Here is a 21,158-nt window from a genome sequence, read left to right as displayed (position 1 = left end):
AAAAATGCAACATTTTAACTGGGTTTTTGGTAGATTTTTACGTGACTAACATAAGGCTACTGTGGAAGTGCCCATTTCGGTTACAACGACATTCGTTTATAACGACACTATTTTTAGGTCCCTTTGATGACGTTATAACCAAGTTCTACTGTATTCCAAACCTATTTTTGTGTCAGTTTCCTTGCTATGTTATTTATGAGCACAGGTGATTCCCTTAGAACATTGAATAATATGTTTAAGTCATAATTCAAGGTATGGTTGACATACATAATTTAATGTTTACCTCTCCTCTAATGAGGTTGAACTGTGTCTGAGAAACACTTGGTTCAAATCTTGGTCACAGTACAGGCTGTCATAACAGTGACTGGCTACATTACTTCAAACAGGTCACAATCACTTTCTTCTGCATCCTTTACAATTCATCATGATCATAACTTCTCACTGACCACTACATAATTTTATTAGATGATACAGAATTCTTGATTAATCTAGCAATCAATCAATGCTTGGACCTTGTTAACAGTTCTGTAAATGTGATTTACTGAAAATGTATAGTATTACTGTAGGTAAAAAAAGTAAAGGTATCCCTGTAACAGGCCTGCAAGATGTTGAGGTTCCCACATTTTCTACACAATCGGCTCACAGATGGCGGTAAGGTTGTCAGCCTTATGCGCCAGCCACCCTTTACCACCCCAGGAAGATTTCCAGTACTCATTTCTGATAGAGGCTGAGTCAACGCCAGGGCCATAACGTGGCTGGAAGAATTAGGTAAACTGAAGAAATCCACCTCATCTGGATTCGAACCCGCAACCTTTTGGCTTGTAGCATAGTGCCTCAACTAACTATGCTACCACGTTACACAGTAATACTATGGCACATGGTAGCATAGTGCCTCAACTAACTATGCTACAATGTGCCATAGTATTACTGTGTAAGCATTACTGGTTCCATGATTATTACCTGCTATTGTGAGGTCAGATCCTATAACAAGTAGAAGCAACACAAACCGCTCATGTTCTCTACTGCAGCACAGGTACAATGCCACCAGAAAACTGGCTATCAGTAAAAGTGTGAAGCACAGGGTGAAAAAAAACTGTGTTGCCACAAAGAAACCTGCAGACAAAAGACCACATAATTAGATGCAATCAAACTGGTCACTCTGATGCATGCAACCTGTAATAAACTGTGTCATTTTGTTTAAGTCAGTTATTTATAGCATTCAATCAATTTATTTGTTCCAAGAATCCATATTTGGTGATACATCACAGAACATGTCAGTAACTACATATTAATACAGCATACATATCGTACACGAGTCAACTATACTATAAAACTTGACTACCTACAGATTTCATACACATCAATCATACAGTACATCATCCAACTTGCAACAGTTCACTAACCAAAGGAAACCCTGCACCCAAAATTTTTTTATGAATTAAGCGAGGACAAGATATTTGTCATTACATAAAATCATAACACAATCACTTAAGAATTAAAGGAACCTAAATTCCTCAATGGAATGTTTCAAGAGAAATGATTTTAAGTCCCTCTTAAAAGAGTTAAAATTTTTCTTTAATTTTATCTACTCAGGGACCTTATTATACAAGGCGATTCCCATATTTATCACACTTTTTTTAAAAATAACTGTATTGCAATGATTTACATGTAAATTTAGTTTTCTTCACATACTGTAACTATGGATGTCCAAATTTTTTGCCATAAAGTCTTTATATTTTTTAATAAAACATCACTTCAAGTATGTATAGCGCAGCCAATGTTAAAATATTATAATCTTTAAAAATTTGTCAGCAAGATGTTTGATTAATAACCCCACTGATAATTCAAAGGACCTTTTTTTGCAGTTTAAAGAGTGTGTCACATTCGTTATCCCCTCCCCATAATATAATACCGTACCGCAGACAAGACTCAAAATCTGAAAAGTAGATATTTCTTATCTTATTGGCTTATAGTATCTTTTAATGCTTTTTTATCATATAAACTACTTTTCATAGCTTAGCTCTTAAAAATCAAGCATGGGCACCCAATTTTAGGTTTTCTGTGATGTAAATACCTAAAAATCTCAGTTCTGATTGATAGATGATATTGTCAGTATCAAGACTGTAAAGTATCAATTATATGTAATTAATGAATCTGGAGCAGTTCGTGGAATGAGAAGCTGTAAGAGGAACAGGAGTGTTCATAGAAACCCTATTCCAGTGCAACTTTGTAGATAACTGACCTGGAAACTGTTTTATCTTTGTGTAAGTTACTGAAGAAATTTGGTTTGCCTTATAGAAGCGGAAAGCAGTATTTCATCAATACAAATGCTAAATCTCAATACATTTTAATACAAGAAATGTACTCTGAATTTTAGTAATTAATAACTACTGGTAACCAACAATGGGGAAATGTAGCTCCCCAGTTCCATTTAAAAAACACATTCTGAGTTTACACGTGTAATTTTATAGGCAGTGCAAATTTTATTAAAAAAGTACTTTTTAAAGGAGGTATTGTCAATTTGAATATTTAAACTTAGTTAGTTAGTTAGTTATGGGAGAGGGTGGGTTTCCCCATGCACTGAGACCTGTATTGGTCCATTGTGCTGCCCTCTATGATTTCTACCAGTCTCTATATCCTAGCGGTACTGGTGCTTACCATCAGTCCCGCCCAGCCAGCGAGACCGGCTCTACTAGCTGAGAGGTATCTATAATGCCTCCCTCATCTACCAGAGGTATTAGAGTCTGCTGTTGGGCGGGAAACATCCGGTAATTTGGCTCAGTGACCTCCTTTGGAGATATGAGGTTCTTTTACATGCCGTAAAGCTACGACACGGGACCCACGGCTTAAAGTCCCTCCCGGAGGACTTGTTCCCTGAATTTTTCCGCCCTTAAAAATTCGACAACCTCCGCCGGGTATTTGAACCCGCATACTACGAGTCATGAGGTAAAACGTTACCTCTAGACTACGGAGGCCGCTAATATTTAAACTTTATCAGAGCACATGAATTCTACCACTGACAAAACCCCACATGTTTTTAACTGCTGTAAAGTTCACTGGCAAGCAAAATAAAGTATTTAAACAAAGCATACCAAAATAAAACATGTGGAACATATTTCATGCAAAGTGGAACTTTCTGCCTCTTACCTGGTAGCAAGATGTCATGGATAATGTAATATTCCTCTTCAAATACCCACCAACAGCCATAAAACTCTGTCTCATACCAGTGATGAGGATCAACAAAACCTTGGAAACAAACCTGCCACAGACCTGAAAGAAAACTGATAACTGGCAGATATTGCTAAATAAAATCATCAGACTTGAATAAAAACTGGTATAACAAGGTCCGCTGTAAATGTTGTCAGGTGCATTTAATTTTGGTTTATAATTAAACCCCATGCAACACTCTTACTTTATATAAAGCTGAACTTTAAAATCTCAACACCAGCTCATAAAACGCTGGTCATACAAGAAGTATTTTTTTTTTTTTGCTAGTGGCGTGGGACTAAGTCCCTTGTACTGTGGCCACTTCTGGCTTATTGTACCAGCCCCAGATGATAGGTGAGGGTGACAGTGGAGCAATTGGTGGAATGAAAATTGGCAGGGGAAACTGAAGTACTCAGAGAAAACCTGCCCCAGCGCCACTTTGTCCACCACAAACCCACTTGACTAGACCCCGGGATCGAACCCTGGCCGCCGCGGTGGGAAGCCAGCGACTAACCGCTTGAGCTATGGCGTGGCCTAAGAAGAAGTAACCGTACCACCAACAGATGCAATGTAAGATATTTAATATACTGGGAGGATGGGTTTCATGGTGGCTTTGGCTTGCACATACTAATGAGTGAAAAGAAAGCACAAGGCCATTGTAGTGTAACCCATGTTGTTTCCAATCTTAGGACCTGAACCAGCTTGCGGCATCTCAATTGGGGTTGCCAAGAAAGTGGTCAGGGCGTGGACAAACAGAAATCACAAAAGACATTGGGAATCTATAGCTGGACTCCGACAGGCAAACGGACTTATACTAGAACACTCTGCCAGAAGAATGAGGAATCTCTTGTAATTAGAGACCAATTAAGATGGGTGGTAGGACTATTTACAGGACACATAAAAGTACACCTTTCAAACTGTGACTGACAGATGATCCCACTTATGAAAGGTGCCTAGAAGAAGGTGAACCAGCCACACATATCCTATGTGACGGTGAGGCAATAGCTTATTGAAGATTTTATCACATGGGCCAGTTTTTTATGGAACCAAGTGACTTCTATGATGTCCCCCTAAACAAAGTCCTACAATTCATTTGAAGTGTATGATTAATAAAGGGTTAATTAAAACATGAAGCACCATAAATCATTGAAGGTAGTGGTGCAAGTGGCAAAATTATTATGACCCACCCATCACTCACTCCATTTATTCATTCATTCATTTATTCATAAAATAGTAATTAACAATGAGATCATACAGAAAGTTAATACATTCAAGTTCCTTGGATGATGTCATATGAAAGGAAAAACATACAGAAACCAACATTTCTAACTTTCGTAACGAGGCCCTATCAAGAGAGTTCCTTAAGGTATGTGGGAGTAACTGCTGGACAATGAATGCAAAAGACACAACCAAATTAACAGCTAATGAAATTAATTTTATGATACAAATGGTGAAATACACTTGGATGGCCTATAAAAGTTATGACATAATAAGCAAACTGAAAATATAACCCACATTGACCAAAATTTTGACCATAGTATTCAACCTGTTGACAGAATGCAAAGAAACAGACTGCCAGAACTATTCGTAAAAAGAAACTGGCACAAAATAAGAGCATATACTTTCTCGTGACAATTAAGCTCAATTACATTACCTTGCAAATGAGAAAAGTCATTGCATGGTAGGCCACTGATGGTTGCTGAATACAGAGAAATTTGTCTGATGACTTAAGCCAATTTAAAGAAAAGCGACATTTAGCATTTGGGCCCCTAATGCATGTACCATTACTTTCGTGAAGATATTACCTATGCAGTTTTATTTAGAGATATGTTCTTCACAGGTAACTGAAATTAACCAAAAGTAACTAGGAATCAGGGAAGCTTTATGAAGGGACCATTGGCCAACCGAGGTTAGTGTAAGTGAAGACTGGCCAAACTTCTTGATTGCTACATGATGACTGTGTGTGTTAGCTCCTAAATAGAATGCAATGGGGTACTTCAGAAATAACACTCCAATCCAAAACTTCACCTTAAGTTCATTTCAGACACAGTATACACTGCTGAATACAAGCACTACTTGAAGCCGTAGGATATCCGAAATGGTTACTGTTTGAGAAAACGTAAGAAGAGCCGAATGTATTCCGATTAAAATTATCATGTTATTGTTCCGAACGAGAAAAACTTCGAATCACACTCCTTCACTTCGCATTACTAATCTCAAAATGTTAAGGTACAACAAACTGGGGCCACGCCTATTAATAACCTCAACTTAATGAACTCACCTATGTTTAGAAACTTAGGATCTTTTAATTTTCCATCCGTTTCAAGCCAATATGGGGAGACGAAAGCAATAAAAATAAACAAAAATGCCAAAGCTGCAACTGCTGTAGCCACAAGACCCGTCCTCGATTTTCTCCCCATACTGCTCTATTCTTCCAATTGTATTTACAACCGTTCACAACTTTAACGAAACTTGATTGCACTTCAAGCTCACTGCTCACACCTGCAACTGCTGCAATAATATTTTCTCCGCCATTTCTTAGTAGAAGGGAAATTGTAGGGACATTCCGTATGTACAGGATTTTCTGCGTGAATTGAATTGCTGTGTCTGGAAAAACTTCAGTGTAGCTACCTGACCATTGCTAGCTACTAATTCATCGGACACGTTTGGTACAGCTCAGATTCCTCAATATATGGGAGACATTAAGAAACACCCTGACGTATGAACACGCAAATGCAGGATTTTTAAAATGCTCTTTTTTAAGTTCTATCCACACTACACGTAATGAAATCGATGAACGAACCATCAGCGGATCGACAAAATGTTTCCAAATATGTGTATTCTAACGACTATGACTGCATCATATGTCACCTACACGTGCCGTGCCATAGCTCAGGTGGTTAGTTGCCGGCATCTCACCGCGGCGGCCCGGGTTCGAGCCCAGGTCGAGTCATGTGGGATTTGTGTTGGACAAAGTGGCACTGGGGCACTCACCATCTCTCGTCCGGCGTTGGCACAATAGGCCAGTTAGCGGCCGGCGTACCAAGTGGACTCACAAGGGAATGGTCCGATCCGACATGTCGAAACCTGCCCTGATTTTTTTTCACTGCAAGAGTACACACAACAAAATCCCCTGTCAAAATTTTAGCTGCTAATACGCACTGCAAGTATTTTTTAAAAATTGCTGAACATGGCCAATTTTATAACCTGCCAGACCCTTGGAGAAATGTCCACCCCTAGCAGAGCAGTAGGCAATACGCAGTACGGCTGACTCAAAGCCTAGGCTTCCGGTGCATTGGTAGACAGATAACACGGCACAAATGCGTCGTAATCTGACAAGTACACAGCTGGGGTTGTACAAACCTCTGGTACAAGCGGTTCCGCGTACACAAAAAAGGAGTAATTTCGGAAATTTTTAAAAAATACTTGCAGTGCGTATTAGCAGCTAAAATTTTGACAGTGGATTTTGTTGTGTGTACTCTTGCAGTGAAAAAAAAAATCAGGGCAGGTTTCGACATGTCGGATCGGACCATTCCCTTGTCAGTCTCAGCCCACTCTACTAAGAAACGAAACGAAACTAAACTAAACTAAACTGAACTACATGTAGTCACCGAAGAACACCGACATGAAATATTCGGAGGAATTTTTTTTGACTTGTCGGCGCCCGTTGGCTGTAGAAAGACTGTTTGTTGGTCAGCTGATGATCCGTTCAATGACGGTGCTGCATATAGTGCATCAGTGTGTGTTGTGTATAGTACATAGTGACAAAAGGTAAAGTTGTCCCTGTGCTTAACTAATTAAACATTATGCTGTGAAGGCGTATGTGGGAGTAGATGCATAGATCCATATTTTCATGACCTCGGCACTAGTTGGAGGTGAGTAGTCAGCTTCATGCCCCGGCCGCTTTACCCCCAGGGAAGGAGTCCCCGCTAATCATTATATACAGTGACTGCATTTCCTAAATAATGCTGGAAGAAATAAGCAATGCGTCACTTCTTTAAATTCAATAAGCATGTTACAATGAACAATGCGCATATTTTTTCTGACATTGAAGTTTTTTAAAAATACAGCGTAAGAGAGAAATTATTCGACATACAAGCCTGGAAGCAAATGAACTGAGCCCATGTGATTTGTAACTCAGATTTGCATCAATATATCCAGGAGAACTTTGATGTAGCAGATGAAATCCTTCAACACCCAATGCTCTTCGTGGATCACAAATCTCTCGTTCGGGGTGAGCTGTTTTCATCATTTGACCTATAAGTAATGAACTCAGTGCCAATAACTGAGCTGGCATTTTGAGCACCTCAATTTCTACCCACACGATACGATTGCAAAACACGTTCCTGTGCTGCCTGAAGCTTTTTAAATGCATCAGATTCGTCATTACGGGATACAAGAGCCGTTTCTCCCACCATAAATATCTTAGAAGTAATTTAGGAAAAAAGTTTCTGTAAAAATAAAAGGTTATCTCAAGGACGGAATTTTGTGCCTCAGGTTAGAATGTAGGGCCGCGCCATAGTTCAAGTGGCTAGTAGCTGACTTTCCACCGCGGCGGCCCGGGTTCGATCCCGGGTCTGGTCAAGTGGGATTTGTGGTGGACAAAGTGGCGCTGGAGCAGGTTTTCTCCGATTACTTCGGTTTCCCCTGCCAATCTTCATTCCACCAATTGCTCCACAGTCACCCTCACCTATCATCTGGGGCTGGTACAATAGGCCAGAAGTGGCCGCAGTACAAGGGACTTAGTCCCATCCCACTAGCAATACTAAATAAAAACGGTTAGGTTAGGTCCAAATCGCACTCTTTCGTTTTCTGATATGTTGCATATATCCGACAGTGCTGTAAGCTAAAGATATCAAAAGTGAACTGAGAAAACTTTTGAAAATCGTGATCGTTCCAATTCTTATAGTTTTGTGTTTCTCCGGATAAGTTTTGTGAGGTAAGAGGAGCAGAAGTTGAAATTATTGTTAAACAAGGCATGCTTACTTACATTCAGGATGTGGTATTAAAAGTTTCGATTTCACCTTGTAGGGAAACAATATGAATTCAGAAGTTCTGGGTTCAATTCCCGGCGCTTCCAGATATTCTGAGACGTAGTGGGTCTGGAACGGGTTCCACTCAGCCTCCTGCGGATAAATGAGGAGCTATATCAAGTAACTAGCGGCTCCTGTTTAGAAAACCGAAGTTAACGGACGTGGGGATTCGTTGCGTTGACAACGCGACACTCTTTAACCTGGCACTTAGAGCAGGGCACACAAATTACGAAGCTCAAATAGTGAAATCGTCATCAGTCTGCTGCTACTTCCTCGCTCTTAGGTCCAAATATTCCCCTCAGCTCCTATTTTCACACATTCTCAATCTAAGCTCTTATCATAACGCAAAACACAACTTTTCGCACCCGTATAAAACAATGGTTAAAAGTACAGTTCTGTGTATGCCTTTACGTTCACAAATAACAAACGTCAGAAGACGAGATTCTGGCCCAACCGGCCGCCTAATCAGTATGTACCGATAAAAGCGTGTTCAGAGCATGAAACTGGCCACTCGCCACCAAGCATCAAGATTAAGAACAGCTGAATCCTCCATACCCTTCATGACAATGCTCACTTTCTTACCTCGATTGGTTTTTATTAGTCGACAATCGAAAAAAAAAATTCAAGTTGGTCACAAATATCCCTTGTAAGAGGACGTTAAATTTCTGTTGATGCATGAACATTCTGGACGATAATATCACACCAGCGATCTCTTGGTATTATGAATAATATGCTATCACTAATGAACTCTACTATCTTAACTGCTGATATGATGCTCTTATTTACGAAAAAAAACTTATACCTAATTCATGATTTTCATTCCCCTTTCCATAGAAAATTCTATATTCACCTGCTCTATGCTGAGGATGTAAATCTATTGAGAGATTACATTGATACCATAAAGATAAACACACGAACTTTGATTGACGCTAGTAAGGAGGTTGGTCTAGAAGTAAACACAGAGAAAACTAAGTATATGTTGCTGTCTCGTCACCAAAATACAGGGCGAAATCAGGAAATAAAGATAGGTAACAGATGAAGAAAGCAGTCTTCTGGGATTGGCACCGTGTATATGTGGTGCCAAATCCCAGAAGACTGCTTTCTTCATAGTCACCGCCGTGAAAGCCTCAAATCTTACATAGGTAACAGATGTTTTGCAAATGTCAAACAATTCAGATATTTGGGAACGACTATAAGAAATCAAAATCTGATTCAGGAGGAAATTAAGAGGAGATTGAACTCAGGTAATGCTTGCTACCATTCAGTCCAGAAACTTTTGTCTCCTCGTCTGCTGTCTAAAAACATAAATATTAGAATATACAAGACTATAATTTGGCCTGTAGCTCTGTATGGGCGTGAAACTTTGCCTCTGACATTAAGGGAGGAACATAGACTGAGGGCATTTGAGAACAGGCTACTGAGGAGAATATTTGGACCGAAGAGAGCTGAAGTGACAGGAGGTAGAAGAAAACTGCATAATGAGAAGCTTCATAACTTGTACTCTTCTCCAAGTATAATTAGAATGATCAAGTCAAGACCAAGACGTAGGTGGGTGGACAATATTAGAATGGATCTAAGAGAGAGAATGGGATGGTATGGATTGGATTGATCTTGTTCTGGATAGGGACCAGTGGAGGGCTCTTGTGAACACAGTATTGAACCTTCGAGTTCTTGAGTAGCTGCAGAATTGGCAGCTTCTCCAGAAGGGCTCCATGATTGAGTGAGAGGAGGATGTTAAATGTTAAATGTGCTCAGAGAACATGAACTCTTCACCAATGGCGTTGAAATTGATGGATCGAATATTTGCTAATTTTCCACTTTTCCACAAACACATCATTGCAGGCTAAAGATAAAAGGAAAGACATGACAGTCCGGGGAAAACATTTATTCCAAGAAAAATTATAACACATAAATACATTAAAGTTTAAAACACTCAACGCAAAAAAAAAATACAATCTATGGTGTGTCAAATGCTATGATGCAGTTAGCAAGTGATTCTAATTGTTACTCATTACTCAGTGCAATATAACGTCACCCGACTCTTCTTCTATGACTGCTAACGGATACAGCAGTTTCAATGCAGCAGATATTGCTCTGGGTCTGCGGAGGGGCTCCAGGGGGACGCGCGGTTTCAGCCACTGTGGCGTTGGTTGTTTCTGCAGAAGGGCAGCTTCTCCTTTCTTCTTTAAGGAGAGTGGCTGTCCTGACAGAGAACCTGAGGAAGGCATGTCATGACGGTTACTGTTTGGATTCCAGCCTCGAATCCATGAGCCCAGGTACATAGCTTTAGCTTCGTTGACTAAATGAGTGATTAAGGGGGAATGTTTTCCTGGAATCGTATCTATTTTCAGGAACCCACAGCACTCTTTCATGATCAGAAAACTCCACCGCTGCACGTACGACAGACTGCAGTGTCGCATTGCGTCTGCCTCCTCATGGAAGTCGCATGAGATTCCCTCTGTAAATTCCAAAGAGTCGTTGATCAGCTCGTCTTCAGCCAAGAAGTTAGGCTGCAAGATTACTTCACTTGGAATACCCAAAGTTCCATTTCGGAGTTCGTGAAACAGTTTGCAGACAGAGTATACGCGGAAGCGGTCTCTCCATGAATTCATGTGTGGACCAACGCTTTCATTCAGTTGCCACAAAACGCTTTTAACAGCGTTGATATCTCTTGGTCGTGTATACAGAGGCGGCAGCTTTGTCTTATCTCTGTCCTCTCCAATTACAAATAATCTGATTTTGTTGAGTATTTCCAGCTGATCGGACACACTCCCGAAAGCGTCTGGAGGCAATGGAATGACATGAGTTTTTGTTGCACGTTTGGTTGCCAGATAAGCGTAGCCAACAGGAATCTCACCAGGGTTAATAAATGAATGAAAGGTTTTCCTAACACCGTCCACAAAACTGAACTCAGCGAGAGCAATTTCACAGCCCAGGTACCTGCCACTGCTATCCTTGCAGTAGTGGTTGACGTGCACCAGGTGGAACAGGTGGGTTTTCAGTGATTTCTGGTGTTTGAGCGAGCGCACTGTTTCCTCTATCTCCTGCATCATCCTGGTCTGCCTGTTAGCGCAGTTGAGCACTCGCTCAATCCGGATGCAGTATCTCCTCCGTGGCCCAAACTGGTTCTTAGACTCCACGTGGATAAGATTTTTCTTCTTGTTTCGGGCCTGCTCCTCATACGCCCATCTCTCCTCCGGTTTCATGTGCTCCCACAACCAGGTGGCCGCCTCACTGATGAAGGCAGCGCCTCTTTCTTGCACCTGCTTCTGTACATGCAGGAGGAAGAAATGAAATCCATCCTCTGGACTTTCCTTCTCCGTTTGCTGCATGTTGTCCATAGTCATCATTTATATCTGAGAACAGAGAAATAAAAATAAATTTCGTCAGATTATTCTGAAGGCACATGAGAACCTGAAAGCTAGAGATCAGACTCAAGTATAGGAACGCCTCATATCTGTGAAGGTTTATTAAGACCAATCAGGAGCAGCCAAGTCGCTCTGGGTAGCTCTTATAATGAACATTCCTAACGAGCATGCAATAAGTAATTATCAAAATTACAGTTTCTAGAAATCGGAACATATCTAGAAAGACCTCAGAGATGCTCATTACCTGTGATTCCAAGAAATCTACATTTTATTCTACCAGCTATTTCTTCCACTCGCTCCCTTTCTACAAGCATTTAACTTCACGGAACAGGGTCCTTCTTGAAGAACTGATAAGAAATGTTCCCACCTTTATGGAACCGGAACATTCGTTACTGTTCTCTATACATTCGGCCATTAGACTGTTTTCTGGGTAGTGCTACACGCAAAATTAAGTGTGAATTTGCTGTATCCGAACAATCTACTCGTACAGGCGCGGGCCTTCTTAGTCTCCATGATTTCATCACATTTCTCTTGCTAGGTCAGCAACACAACCCATAACACTGTTATATACATATCTGACATATCTGTACCAATTACATCGCATTTCTGAGGTAACCTCCTTATCTGCATTACGCTTCGTTCGCGGGTTGCCTAACACCTAAAATGCTGTTTAGTGACAAATTGCAATTAATTATTAAGTGGAAATGAAATGGCAGGAAGGCATCGTGGCCTATCCAAAGGCACTATCCCAGAATTCTAATGTAGTTATTGACAGGAATCACACAAATGTATAAGGTAGACAGTGGCAGGTTTCTGAACCGGCACCTGCCACAGAAGTTAGGGGGTCTAGCGATGACTGAACTCACATACGTCTCCTGTTCACATGCTATGTGTGTGTGTGTGTGTGTGTGGCATGCAATGAAACATGTTCTAAGTATTAAAGGCTTGTCTCGGACTTCTTTACCGTTTGACCTGCATAAGATAAAGGGTAAGCGACCTCCGTAGTATAGAGGTAATGTTCCTACCTCATGACTCGTGGTACGCAGGTTCAAATACCCGGCGGAGGTCGTAGAATTTTTAAGGGCGGAAAAATTCAGGGAACAAGTCCTCCGGGAGGCACTTTAAGCCGTGGGTCCTGTGTCGTAGCTTTACGACACGTAAAAGAACCTCATATCTCCAAAGGAGGCCACTGAGTCAAATTCAAGGACGTTTCCCGCCCAACAATAGCCTCTAAGGCCTCTGATAGATGGGGGAAGCATTATAGACACCACTAAGCAAGTGGCCGAACTCGCTTGCTTGGCGGGACTGATGGTACGCACCATTTATCGGTAGGGTAAAGAGACTGGTAGAATATCATAGAGGGAAGCACAATAGATCAAACTGGTCGCGGTGCATGGGGAAACCCACCCTCTCTAAATAACTAACTAACTAGAATAAAGTGTAGGCCCACACAAAAGTGTGTGGGATAGGCATAACATGTTTCCGCTCTTTAGATTTATGTCAGTGCTCGAGTCTGCAACGTCTAACAGGCAACTGTATTATTTTATATGTACAACTTATAATTCTGACACCAGCTGTCATGCGTTCGTGACTAGACACGGGGTTTGGGTTGATAATTTAATGCTCATTGCGCGTGACTACAAATATTTATAACCGTTCCATTAATCTACGCACTCTGCAAGTAACTACAGCATATATTAAGTCTTTCATAGCAATAGACGTCTCCTCTGGTTCCACTATTGTGGCTCTCTGGCATCACGTCACAAATAATACTAATAATTTTGTATTTCATTCTGGTCCGTCACACTAACAATTATAAATACAAACCACTCCCGCCAATGTGACATATAAGTTTTTACTACGTTAAAACTTATCTCCCTTACATGTTTCACAGTGAACAACACAGCAAGCCACGAACAAAACCCTGGACGACATCAAGAACCTCCTCATCAAGATAGACGGCGGCACAAAATCTGCCCCATACAAGAAGGATGATAGGAGCACGGACACGAACCTACGTGGTTTAAAAAAAATTAACTATTGACAATGAAGGTTTTTTAAAATAACATCTAGAAACTTTTAAAAACTTTACAACACCAGGAAGCTGCTGTGATTGTGAAACGTTCGACTTTAAGCGTACTGTGCATTGTATGATATAAGTGTATGTATTTTAAATCAAAACACCTATTGTGATGGTAGTTTCCAGTTTGTAATGATGGTCCCTCTGAATATGACCCGTAAGGACCGAAACATATAAGGGAGATAAGTTTTAACGTAGTAAAAACTTATATGTCACATTGGACGGAGTGGTTTGTATTTATAATACTACTACTAATAATAATGTAGTTATTTATGGACGATGTTTCAAACGTAAAGTCATAAATCGTAGAATATAAGATTGAAAGATGAATTCACGGATATGAAACGAAGGGCCGTGGTCCGTTTAAAATGAAGTGCTCAGGCGCTCAATTATATAGACTCTAACATTACGAAAAATGTGTTAGAAAAATAGCCTCTGGAAATTATCGAACCAGAAACCTTGGGTATAATAGCAGGATACGAATTGCCGAATCGTGACGTGTAGTAGCATGCAATAAGAGCAAAGATGATAGTAACTATGTGTTGAAGAATATGATTCGGACGTAAGGATTGAGGACCTTTCTAAAGATATCTGAGGGGCGCGGGGAAATATTGCGACAATCTACAGTCCGTATAGTCAAATTACAGTGAGCATCAAACCCAGTATCTTCTGAATATAGCATAACAGTTGCCTTTACCTGCTTGGTTTCGTTTCACAGGAGAAAAGAATGTTTATTACCAGATGAGCGGTGATTTAAATGTTGTAAATACTAACCCCTGCTTCGAATTTAATTAAGACACAGGCAAATGTTCAGAATTTTCTTTCTTTCAACTAACGTATGGAATATGGGGAATATATTCTGGATTACTGAGTTTCTGGAGTCTGTCCAAACCCCGGTTTTCTAAAGAACACAACGTTTCGGAAGCTGTATCTTCTTCCGTACTCAGGACAAAGTTCAAAAGATGAAAACCTCGAATGCTACACACCATCGTTGGAAGCCTTTACAACTGATCCCGAAATACAGTTAAACAAGACTCGGAAGTCGCACTATAACCTATATCAAATAGCTACGCAATAATGTATCCGAACCGAAATGATGTTACGAATGTGCAACGAGAGTAATAATAAAGAATGACAAAATAATAAACGGAGCAGACTGGTGCAGCCGTAACGCTCTGAACGTGCATGCCGGAGGTGGTGGGTTCGAATCTCGGTCTGGACGCCGAAGTCCGGAATGAAGTATTCTTGGTTTTTCTCAATTCCCCCCAGGCAATTTTCGGGATAGTACCTCGTTCAGAGAAGGTCCAATTCCTTCCAAATCCTTTCCAATTAATTATTAACCAATCTTCCTACCACTCAACGCTATTGCCTACAGTTTGAGGTTATGTCAGCGTCATAAAACAATCCAAGAATAAAGTGTATATACGAGACTTTTTTACAAGATTCCGCCACTTGTACGTAACTTGAACTGCATCATCTTACTTACTTAATGAGTTAACTTAATGGACTTGTGCGTCAATGGTCACGGGATCGAATCTTCCTCAAACTTCGTTTCTTTAACCCTTTAAAGACTGAATTCCTTTCAAACCTCGCAGGAAACATATTACGTCTCCGTTACAACAAAGTCAATTCAATTGATGCTGTTCAGTGAAACAGCCGCTGTTTCCTGTGAAACACACATACACACTCTGTGGGCAGAATGCGGAGTTTTAGTTTGTTAACGTGGTACCATTGGTTGTCGTAGTTTTCGAATTTTCGAAGGTATAATGTCAATGTTGTAACGTGTTAATGACTGGGCATGGGTTATGGAGTGATTGAAGAAACGTATTCATATCTACATATTATTACAGTACTTTCTCCCTTCTACCCGATCAACAAATAACTACAGCTACAAATAATTATTATGTACCCACCAGTCGTTGCTGTGTAACGCCGTGAGGAAATGACGATTCTCTTCAATGTTCTTTGCTCCTGTCCGTCCTAGCTGTAGACACTTCTGTCAGCACAATGAGCACAACTCAGCTGCAGTTCTGCTTATAATACATGAGGTCAGACATCACGGTAAATACCGCCCCCCCCTAGTAGTTCTGCTGTTGCCGTGGGCAAAGGGGAAGTGTTTACTGATGCATTGCCTGGCAACGGACTCGCTATGTTGTTTCTCTATCTACTGGAGTGACACGCGCAGCGGTTAGGGGGAGTGTTTACTGGGGAATTGCCTAGCAACGGAGTCAACGTGGCATTACTCTAGTTACTCTGTTGTTGCCGTGCGCAGCGGATAAGTGTTTACTGAAGCATTGCCTAGCAACGGACACGCCATGGCGTTACTCTGGGTTCACGATTCCGCCTTTCAAGCATTATGATTGATTGATTGATTGATTGATTGATTTCGTCACTGTAGATCATTGTACATGATATATGACAAGTCAAGTTAATTCTGAATATTAACAATTTGATATATAAGTAGATTAAAATTACAATAGTTACAATTTTTTACTGCTGATTACAATTTAGAATTATTTAGATATTCTTATTTGTGGAGAATTTGATGGAATGTCACAATATTATACTCCTGCTAAGATCTTATCCAAGTAAAATTGTTTATATATTTCTCGTGTCTGACACCCTACATGTCCTCCACATATATCCTTTATCTGGTCGGTTTAACAGTATTTCATTTATTGTATGGCGCTATTCAATATGTAACTCCTATTGGCCTTCTGTTGCTTTCTTTCGGAAAAATGAACAAGAATTCAGCCTTGTGGAATTCCGTTCTTGACTGTCTCCCATCCAGAAGAAGTACTGTTATGGGTGTTTTCTTATCTGTCTTTTAAGTAGGATGTAATTAATGTTTACAACAAATTTATGTTTTACATGGAAGACCAGTTATCAAAGGATAAATGAGTCACAGTTTTTTTTATTTTATGCCCTATTAATACGTAATGTTAAGTCTGTAGAATTGTGCAATATTCAAGATGGCAAACATGGTTTTAAAAATTCTCCTCTTTGCTTTACTTATGAGTGTGAGGAAGGTTTTTTGAATCTGCTTAAAATAAAGCTAGTCATGGAAATACACTAAATATGGAAGGCAGTCTCCAATATAAACAACAAACATAACTTTCTTCCCGATTATTACTGGCAAAAACTTATTATGGATGTATTTCACATTATTATTATATCGTTTGAGTTTTTGTTAAGCAAACCTATGTGCATCTGAAAAGCAAATCAAGGAAAACCTCCCTTTCTTTGTGTGTGTGTTCATACAGAATGCAAATGCAATTTTTGATGTCTCTGCATTATTTTTCTTATTCTTGGAAAATAAGTAAATGTGTTTGTTATTCCATTAATGCCTGCATTTTTAAAACATTATTTAACTAATTGATATTTTTAGCTGGAATGGTGGGCTGTAACAGGCTCTAAAAATGAGGTTGTCAAAATATGCTGAGAAGCATTGTATTGTAAATAACATATTCTCAATTGCATACAAATTTCTTCGAACATCAACAGACTGAATAAAGTAGCAGCAGTATGGTGTGCTATTCAAGAGCAGTACCTAAAGTGGTTGTACTGACAATGATGTTGATAATGTTAGAGCATGTGAAAAGAATAACTGATACTGATAATATTAAAGATATGAGAGTGCCTCTGTAAGGTCACAGGTCCAGAGTCCATGGTTTATGACATGAATTCAAGTTTGGTACAGAAGCAGAACTAGGGTAAGATGACCAGATTTTGGACACTTTGTAGACTTTGAAAGAGAGTTAATTTCTTATGTAATTTAGAAATTGTTAATGAATACAAATTCAGGAAGGAACATGTTAACAGTATTGGGGTTATATACATTCTCACTTATATTAAGAATTATTCACAGTTATTACTAGGCACAACAAAACCAATTTGATTTATCAAATCCTCTTAACCTGCTACCAAATCTGAGTTTTAATCAATACGGTTAACCTACTGTACACTATTGTAACAGCCTAGCTCAACTGGTCATAATATAGTCAATTATATACCCTCAGGAGTACAATGGGAGTACCTGGATGTACCCAGGACAGCCCATATGTTCATACAAAGGCTATTTAAACTCTTACATTATCCTTTCATAATTATGTTTCAGATATTCTAACAGAATATCTTTAAGATATCCTGTGGACAGTGTTTAGCAGATCATAAGAAATGTTTGTAGGACATCACATGAAATTACTTGGATGCCCTGAGACTATCTCTCAGTGCCCCAATGATAGTTTGGTGATGTGTGCAGAACCTGTAGACAATCTTCTGTTAACCTACAGATCACATGGAAATGATAGTTTGGCAGGAAAAACGTTATGATTTAGTAAATTCTTATTCCTGTGTTGCTGAACTCATGTTTCATGTACTGTTACTAGACCAGACAAAAACAATTTCTAATTTACCTCTTTCCCCTACCTCATGAATTTGGGTTTCATACATGCTTACTGAAAGAGACCACTGGGAAGACCAAGGTATAGGTGGGTGGACAATATTAAAATGGATCTTAGAGAGAGAGAGGATGGGATGGTTTTGATTGGATTGATCTGGCTGAGGATAGAGACCAGTGGAGGGCTCTTGTGAACACGGTAATGAACCTTCAGGTTCCATAAAATGCTGGGAAATTCTTGAGTAGCTGCAGAATTGGCAGCTCCTCCAGAAGGGCTCAGCTCCATGAGTAAGTAAATAAGTAAGTATATGCTTACTGGCTGAAACAGACGGAAACTCATGCTAGTTATCCCTGTATTCTAGAGATAATATAGTCATAACATCCTGCATACATTGTTTGCAGTTTTGAGATGCATAAGATGATACAAATCTTCGTAGAATATAGAAATGGGAAGTACTTTATTATTGCGTTAATTCATAACATGAAAAATATATTTTGTATTACCTTCAGATGTGTCTACAGCTTCTGTCTGCCTTCATTTATCAACCATCCTGTGCCATCTATCAGCTTTCCAATGCACATTAATATTTTACTCTGCACACTTTTCTCTGTTACAATCACCCATATATAATATTAAATTCAGTCTGTCATGCACTCAGTGACAAGTAATTTAATCTTTGGAACTAGCATAATTGTCTTTGTTGGCAGTTTGGTTTGAACCAACAGATGTGAGGAAAGCTGGGAAAGTGTTCCAATCTCGGCACTGGACAACTTTGGGCTATGTTTCACCCAACTTGAATGAGTTGCAAGTGATGTCACAGGCTTCAGGTGAGGCTTTATATTGTCATTCACTTCAAATTGTTCTGAATATCTTACTTCTCAATTCAGTTACACATGTGAACCTCTGCTTTAAATTTGTTCATATATTGATAGTAATTTTTCACAGACTTTATATTCATACTTTATATTATGTGTCCCATATACTCACAATTCAGTCATGTTTAAGAGTTTGGTGGTTTTCATGCTGTATACGTAAAAGAAACAATGTGTCATGTGATGGCATAAAAACCCCTAAATCTGTGTACACACTCTTTCACTCACCACAAAACTCTATTTCCGAGCCTTAATTCATTGTGCAAATAAAATAACAGTGATGATGCAAGCACTAATTAAAGAAAGAATGCACACTGTTTAAATTTTCACTCCACTTATATTCATTGTAGTCTTCCAATTTGAACTGCATACAGATTTATTTTTTGTGACAAGTTTTTGCTGAAACAAAACGATTTTCAGTGCTGCCAGTATGTGCTCATATAAATACCTGTATAATAGTTCTTATGTTTTGCTAATTACCCATATAGTGCAGACATGTGTTTTTGTTTCAGGGTTATTTTACAGTCTAAGTCAATATCATTCTGCTTGGGAAGATGACAACATACTGAATGAGGCATCATTCCTTGCTCGAAATCTTGTTGAACACATTGGAGCTGCTGTAGTCACATTGGGAAAATTAGGTGTCTTGGTAAGAACCACAGTATTCTTTTTGAAGACCAGGTAGAGTGAGACTGTAAGTTCTGAAGCTGCTGGTTCAGATACATGTTCACATCGAGCATGCTGTCCTCCTGAAAGGGTCCTGTACAATCATTTGTCCCCAGTTTTGAACTCTGATGACCAGCATGGTGACTTGTAGTAGCACTAAATTTTGCTGACTTAAAATTAATTTATTAAATTTTTAGAGTTTTTCACACCTCAGATGCACAAGTGCTTGAAAAATTGCTTTTCACGCGCACACACTTGATTTACATAGTGGATATGTCACTAAACTATACCGACAGCCTGAAGGTGTCTTTCCTTCCACTGTTCTGTCTTCAGAATGGTTATTGTAATATTGCCGTTCAATAGAGTATAACATAATATAGTGCTATTATATAAACAGGAACAAACTACATTGTTTTCTGTGTACAGTAATGAGTCTTGATTTAAACATGTTAAAAAATCTTGTCACTTCTGTTGTGGTTTTCTGGCTTCTGATACCATGTAACCTGGTATCCATCTACTGGACTGTGCAGTGTTATGAACCAGAAAACCATATTATGAATCTTGATTACAGTGAAAACCTAAGATCTGTACACATCTAATTTATTAACACTTTGAATCCCTACAGACATCTGTGCAACATGCTATAGAGTTCATTAAAATATATGAGTTACTACAAAACAAGGCCGCCCCATAGCTCAAGCAGTTAGTCACTGGCTTCCCACTGTGACGGCCCCGGTTCAATCCTGGTCTGGTCAAGTGGGATTTGTGGTGGACAAAGTGGCACTGGGGCAGGTTTTCTCTGAGTACTTCGGTTTCACCTGCCAATCTTCATTCCACCAACTGCTCCACAATCACCCTCACCTATCATCTGGGGCTGGTACAATAAGCCAGAAGTGGCTGCAGTACAAGGGACTTAGTCCCACCCCACTAGCAATAAAAAAATACTACAAAACAAAGTGTTTTCTTATCTTTTCTGAATTTGCCAGTCAGTATTTGGCTTTTGGCATCATGGGAATAACCTCTTTTTTTTTTCTTTTTTTCTTTTTTTTTAATAAAGTTCTATTACCATGCATCACTTCATGACCCTACAATAAGTGTTGCTAGTGTCACATCTACTTCACATGTCTCCATGTGCACAGATACACAGACAGCATGGTGATCTCTTCCTTTTAAGGAGGGAAAGTACCTTTTAATTTACAATAATTGAAATGTGGCCTACATCCAGAAAATACGGGCTTTTATTTTCATTAATTCTGTTGCAATATATACTTTTCACAGAATGAAGCTAAGGTGAAGCTAATCTTAATAAAGAAAGTTGTCTTCTGGGTTTAGGCACCGTGTATTCTTCGTTTTGGCCGACGTTTCGGAGGAACGTAGCGCCTCCATCTTCAGAGCAGTTGAATAGCTGCGGAGAGCAGTAGCTGTGGTGATAGGATGTGGAAGGTGCTGCTTATATACGAAGTAGGCAGGGGGGGGTGTTAGGGAGAACGGACCAATGGGAGCAGTGGAGAGCGATTAAGGCCATATATGGT

The 21,158-nt window shown here is 39.6% G+C and overlaps 3 protein-coding genes across 5 annotated transcripts in view; 1 reads left to right on the top strand and 2 right to left on the bottom strand.

Annotated features, from left to right (window-relative positions):
* Window positions 1–5,694, bottom strand: part of LOC111871649 — an 8,203-nt gene extending 2,509 nt beyond the window's left edge. The window contains exons 1-3 of the mRNA XM_023864887.2: window positions 5,489–5,694; window positions 3,148–3,270; window positions 961–1,113 (exon numbers count right to left, since the gene is read on the bottom strand). Of these exons, the coding sequence (XP_023720655.1) occupies window positions 961–1,113; window positions 3,148–3,270; window positions 5,489–5,627 (415 nt within the window). The 5' untranslated portion in view covers window positions 5,628–5,694. The remainder of the gene's footprint in view (window positions 1–960; window positions 1,114–3,147; window positions 3,271–5,488) is intronic.
* LOC111871647 (pseudouridine-metabolizing bifunctional protein C1861.05) overlaps window positions 1–21,158 on the top strand; it is a 76,889-nt gene that overhangs the window by 45,265 nt on the left and 10,466 nt on the right. For both annotated transcript variants that reach the window (XM_023864884.2, XM_023864885.2), the window contains exons 4-5: window positions 18,796–18,915; window positions 19,473–19,609. In XM_023864884.2, the coding sequence (XP_023720652.1) occupies window positions 18,796–18,915; window positions 19,473–19,609 (257 nt within the window). The remainder of the gene's footprint in view (window positions 1–18,795; window positions 18,916–19,472; window positions 19,610–21,158) is intronic.
* Window positions 10,134–15,680, bottom strand: LOC111871646 (protein maelstrom homolog). 2 transcript variants are annotated; one of them, XM_023864883.2, is made up of 2 exons: window positions 15,602–15,680; window positions 10,134–11,596 (listed from the first exon to the last, which is right to left on the bottom strand). In XM_023864883.2, the coding sequence occupies exon 2, from the start codon at window positions 11,588–11,590 to the stop codon at window positions 10,256–10,258; it is 1,335 nt and encodes a 444-aa protein (XP_023720651.1). In that variant the 5' UTR covers window positions 11,591–11,596; window positions 15,602–15,680; the 3' UTR covers window positions 10,134–10,255. The 2 variants fall into 2 exon arrangements, with proteins under 2 accessions (XP_023720651.1, XP_023720650.1); XM_023864882.2 differs by lacking the exon at window positions 15,602–15,680 and adding an exon at window positions 15,175–15,270.

Source organism: Cryptotermes secundus, unplaced genomic scaffold (assembly GCF_002891405.2).
Source record: "Cryptotermes secundus unplaced genomic scaffold, Csec_1.0 scaffold11, whole genome shotgun sequence".
Taxonomy (NCBI): Eukaryota; Metazoa; Arthropoda; class Insecta; order Blattodea; family Kalotermitidae; genus Cryptotermes; species Cryptotermes secundus.
This window is presented reverse-complemented; position numbering and strand designations above follow the sequence as displayed.

Bases quoted from the DNA above. Each gene is read 5' to 3' on its own strand.
- LOC111871646 (XM_023864883.2), bottom strand. From the start codon at position 11,590: ATGATGACTATGGACAACATGCAGCAAACGGAGAAGGAAAGTCCAGAG.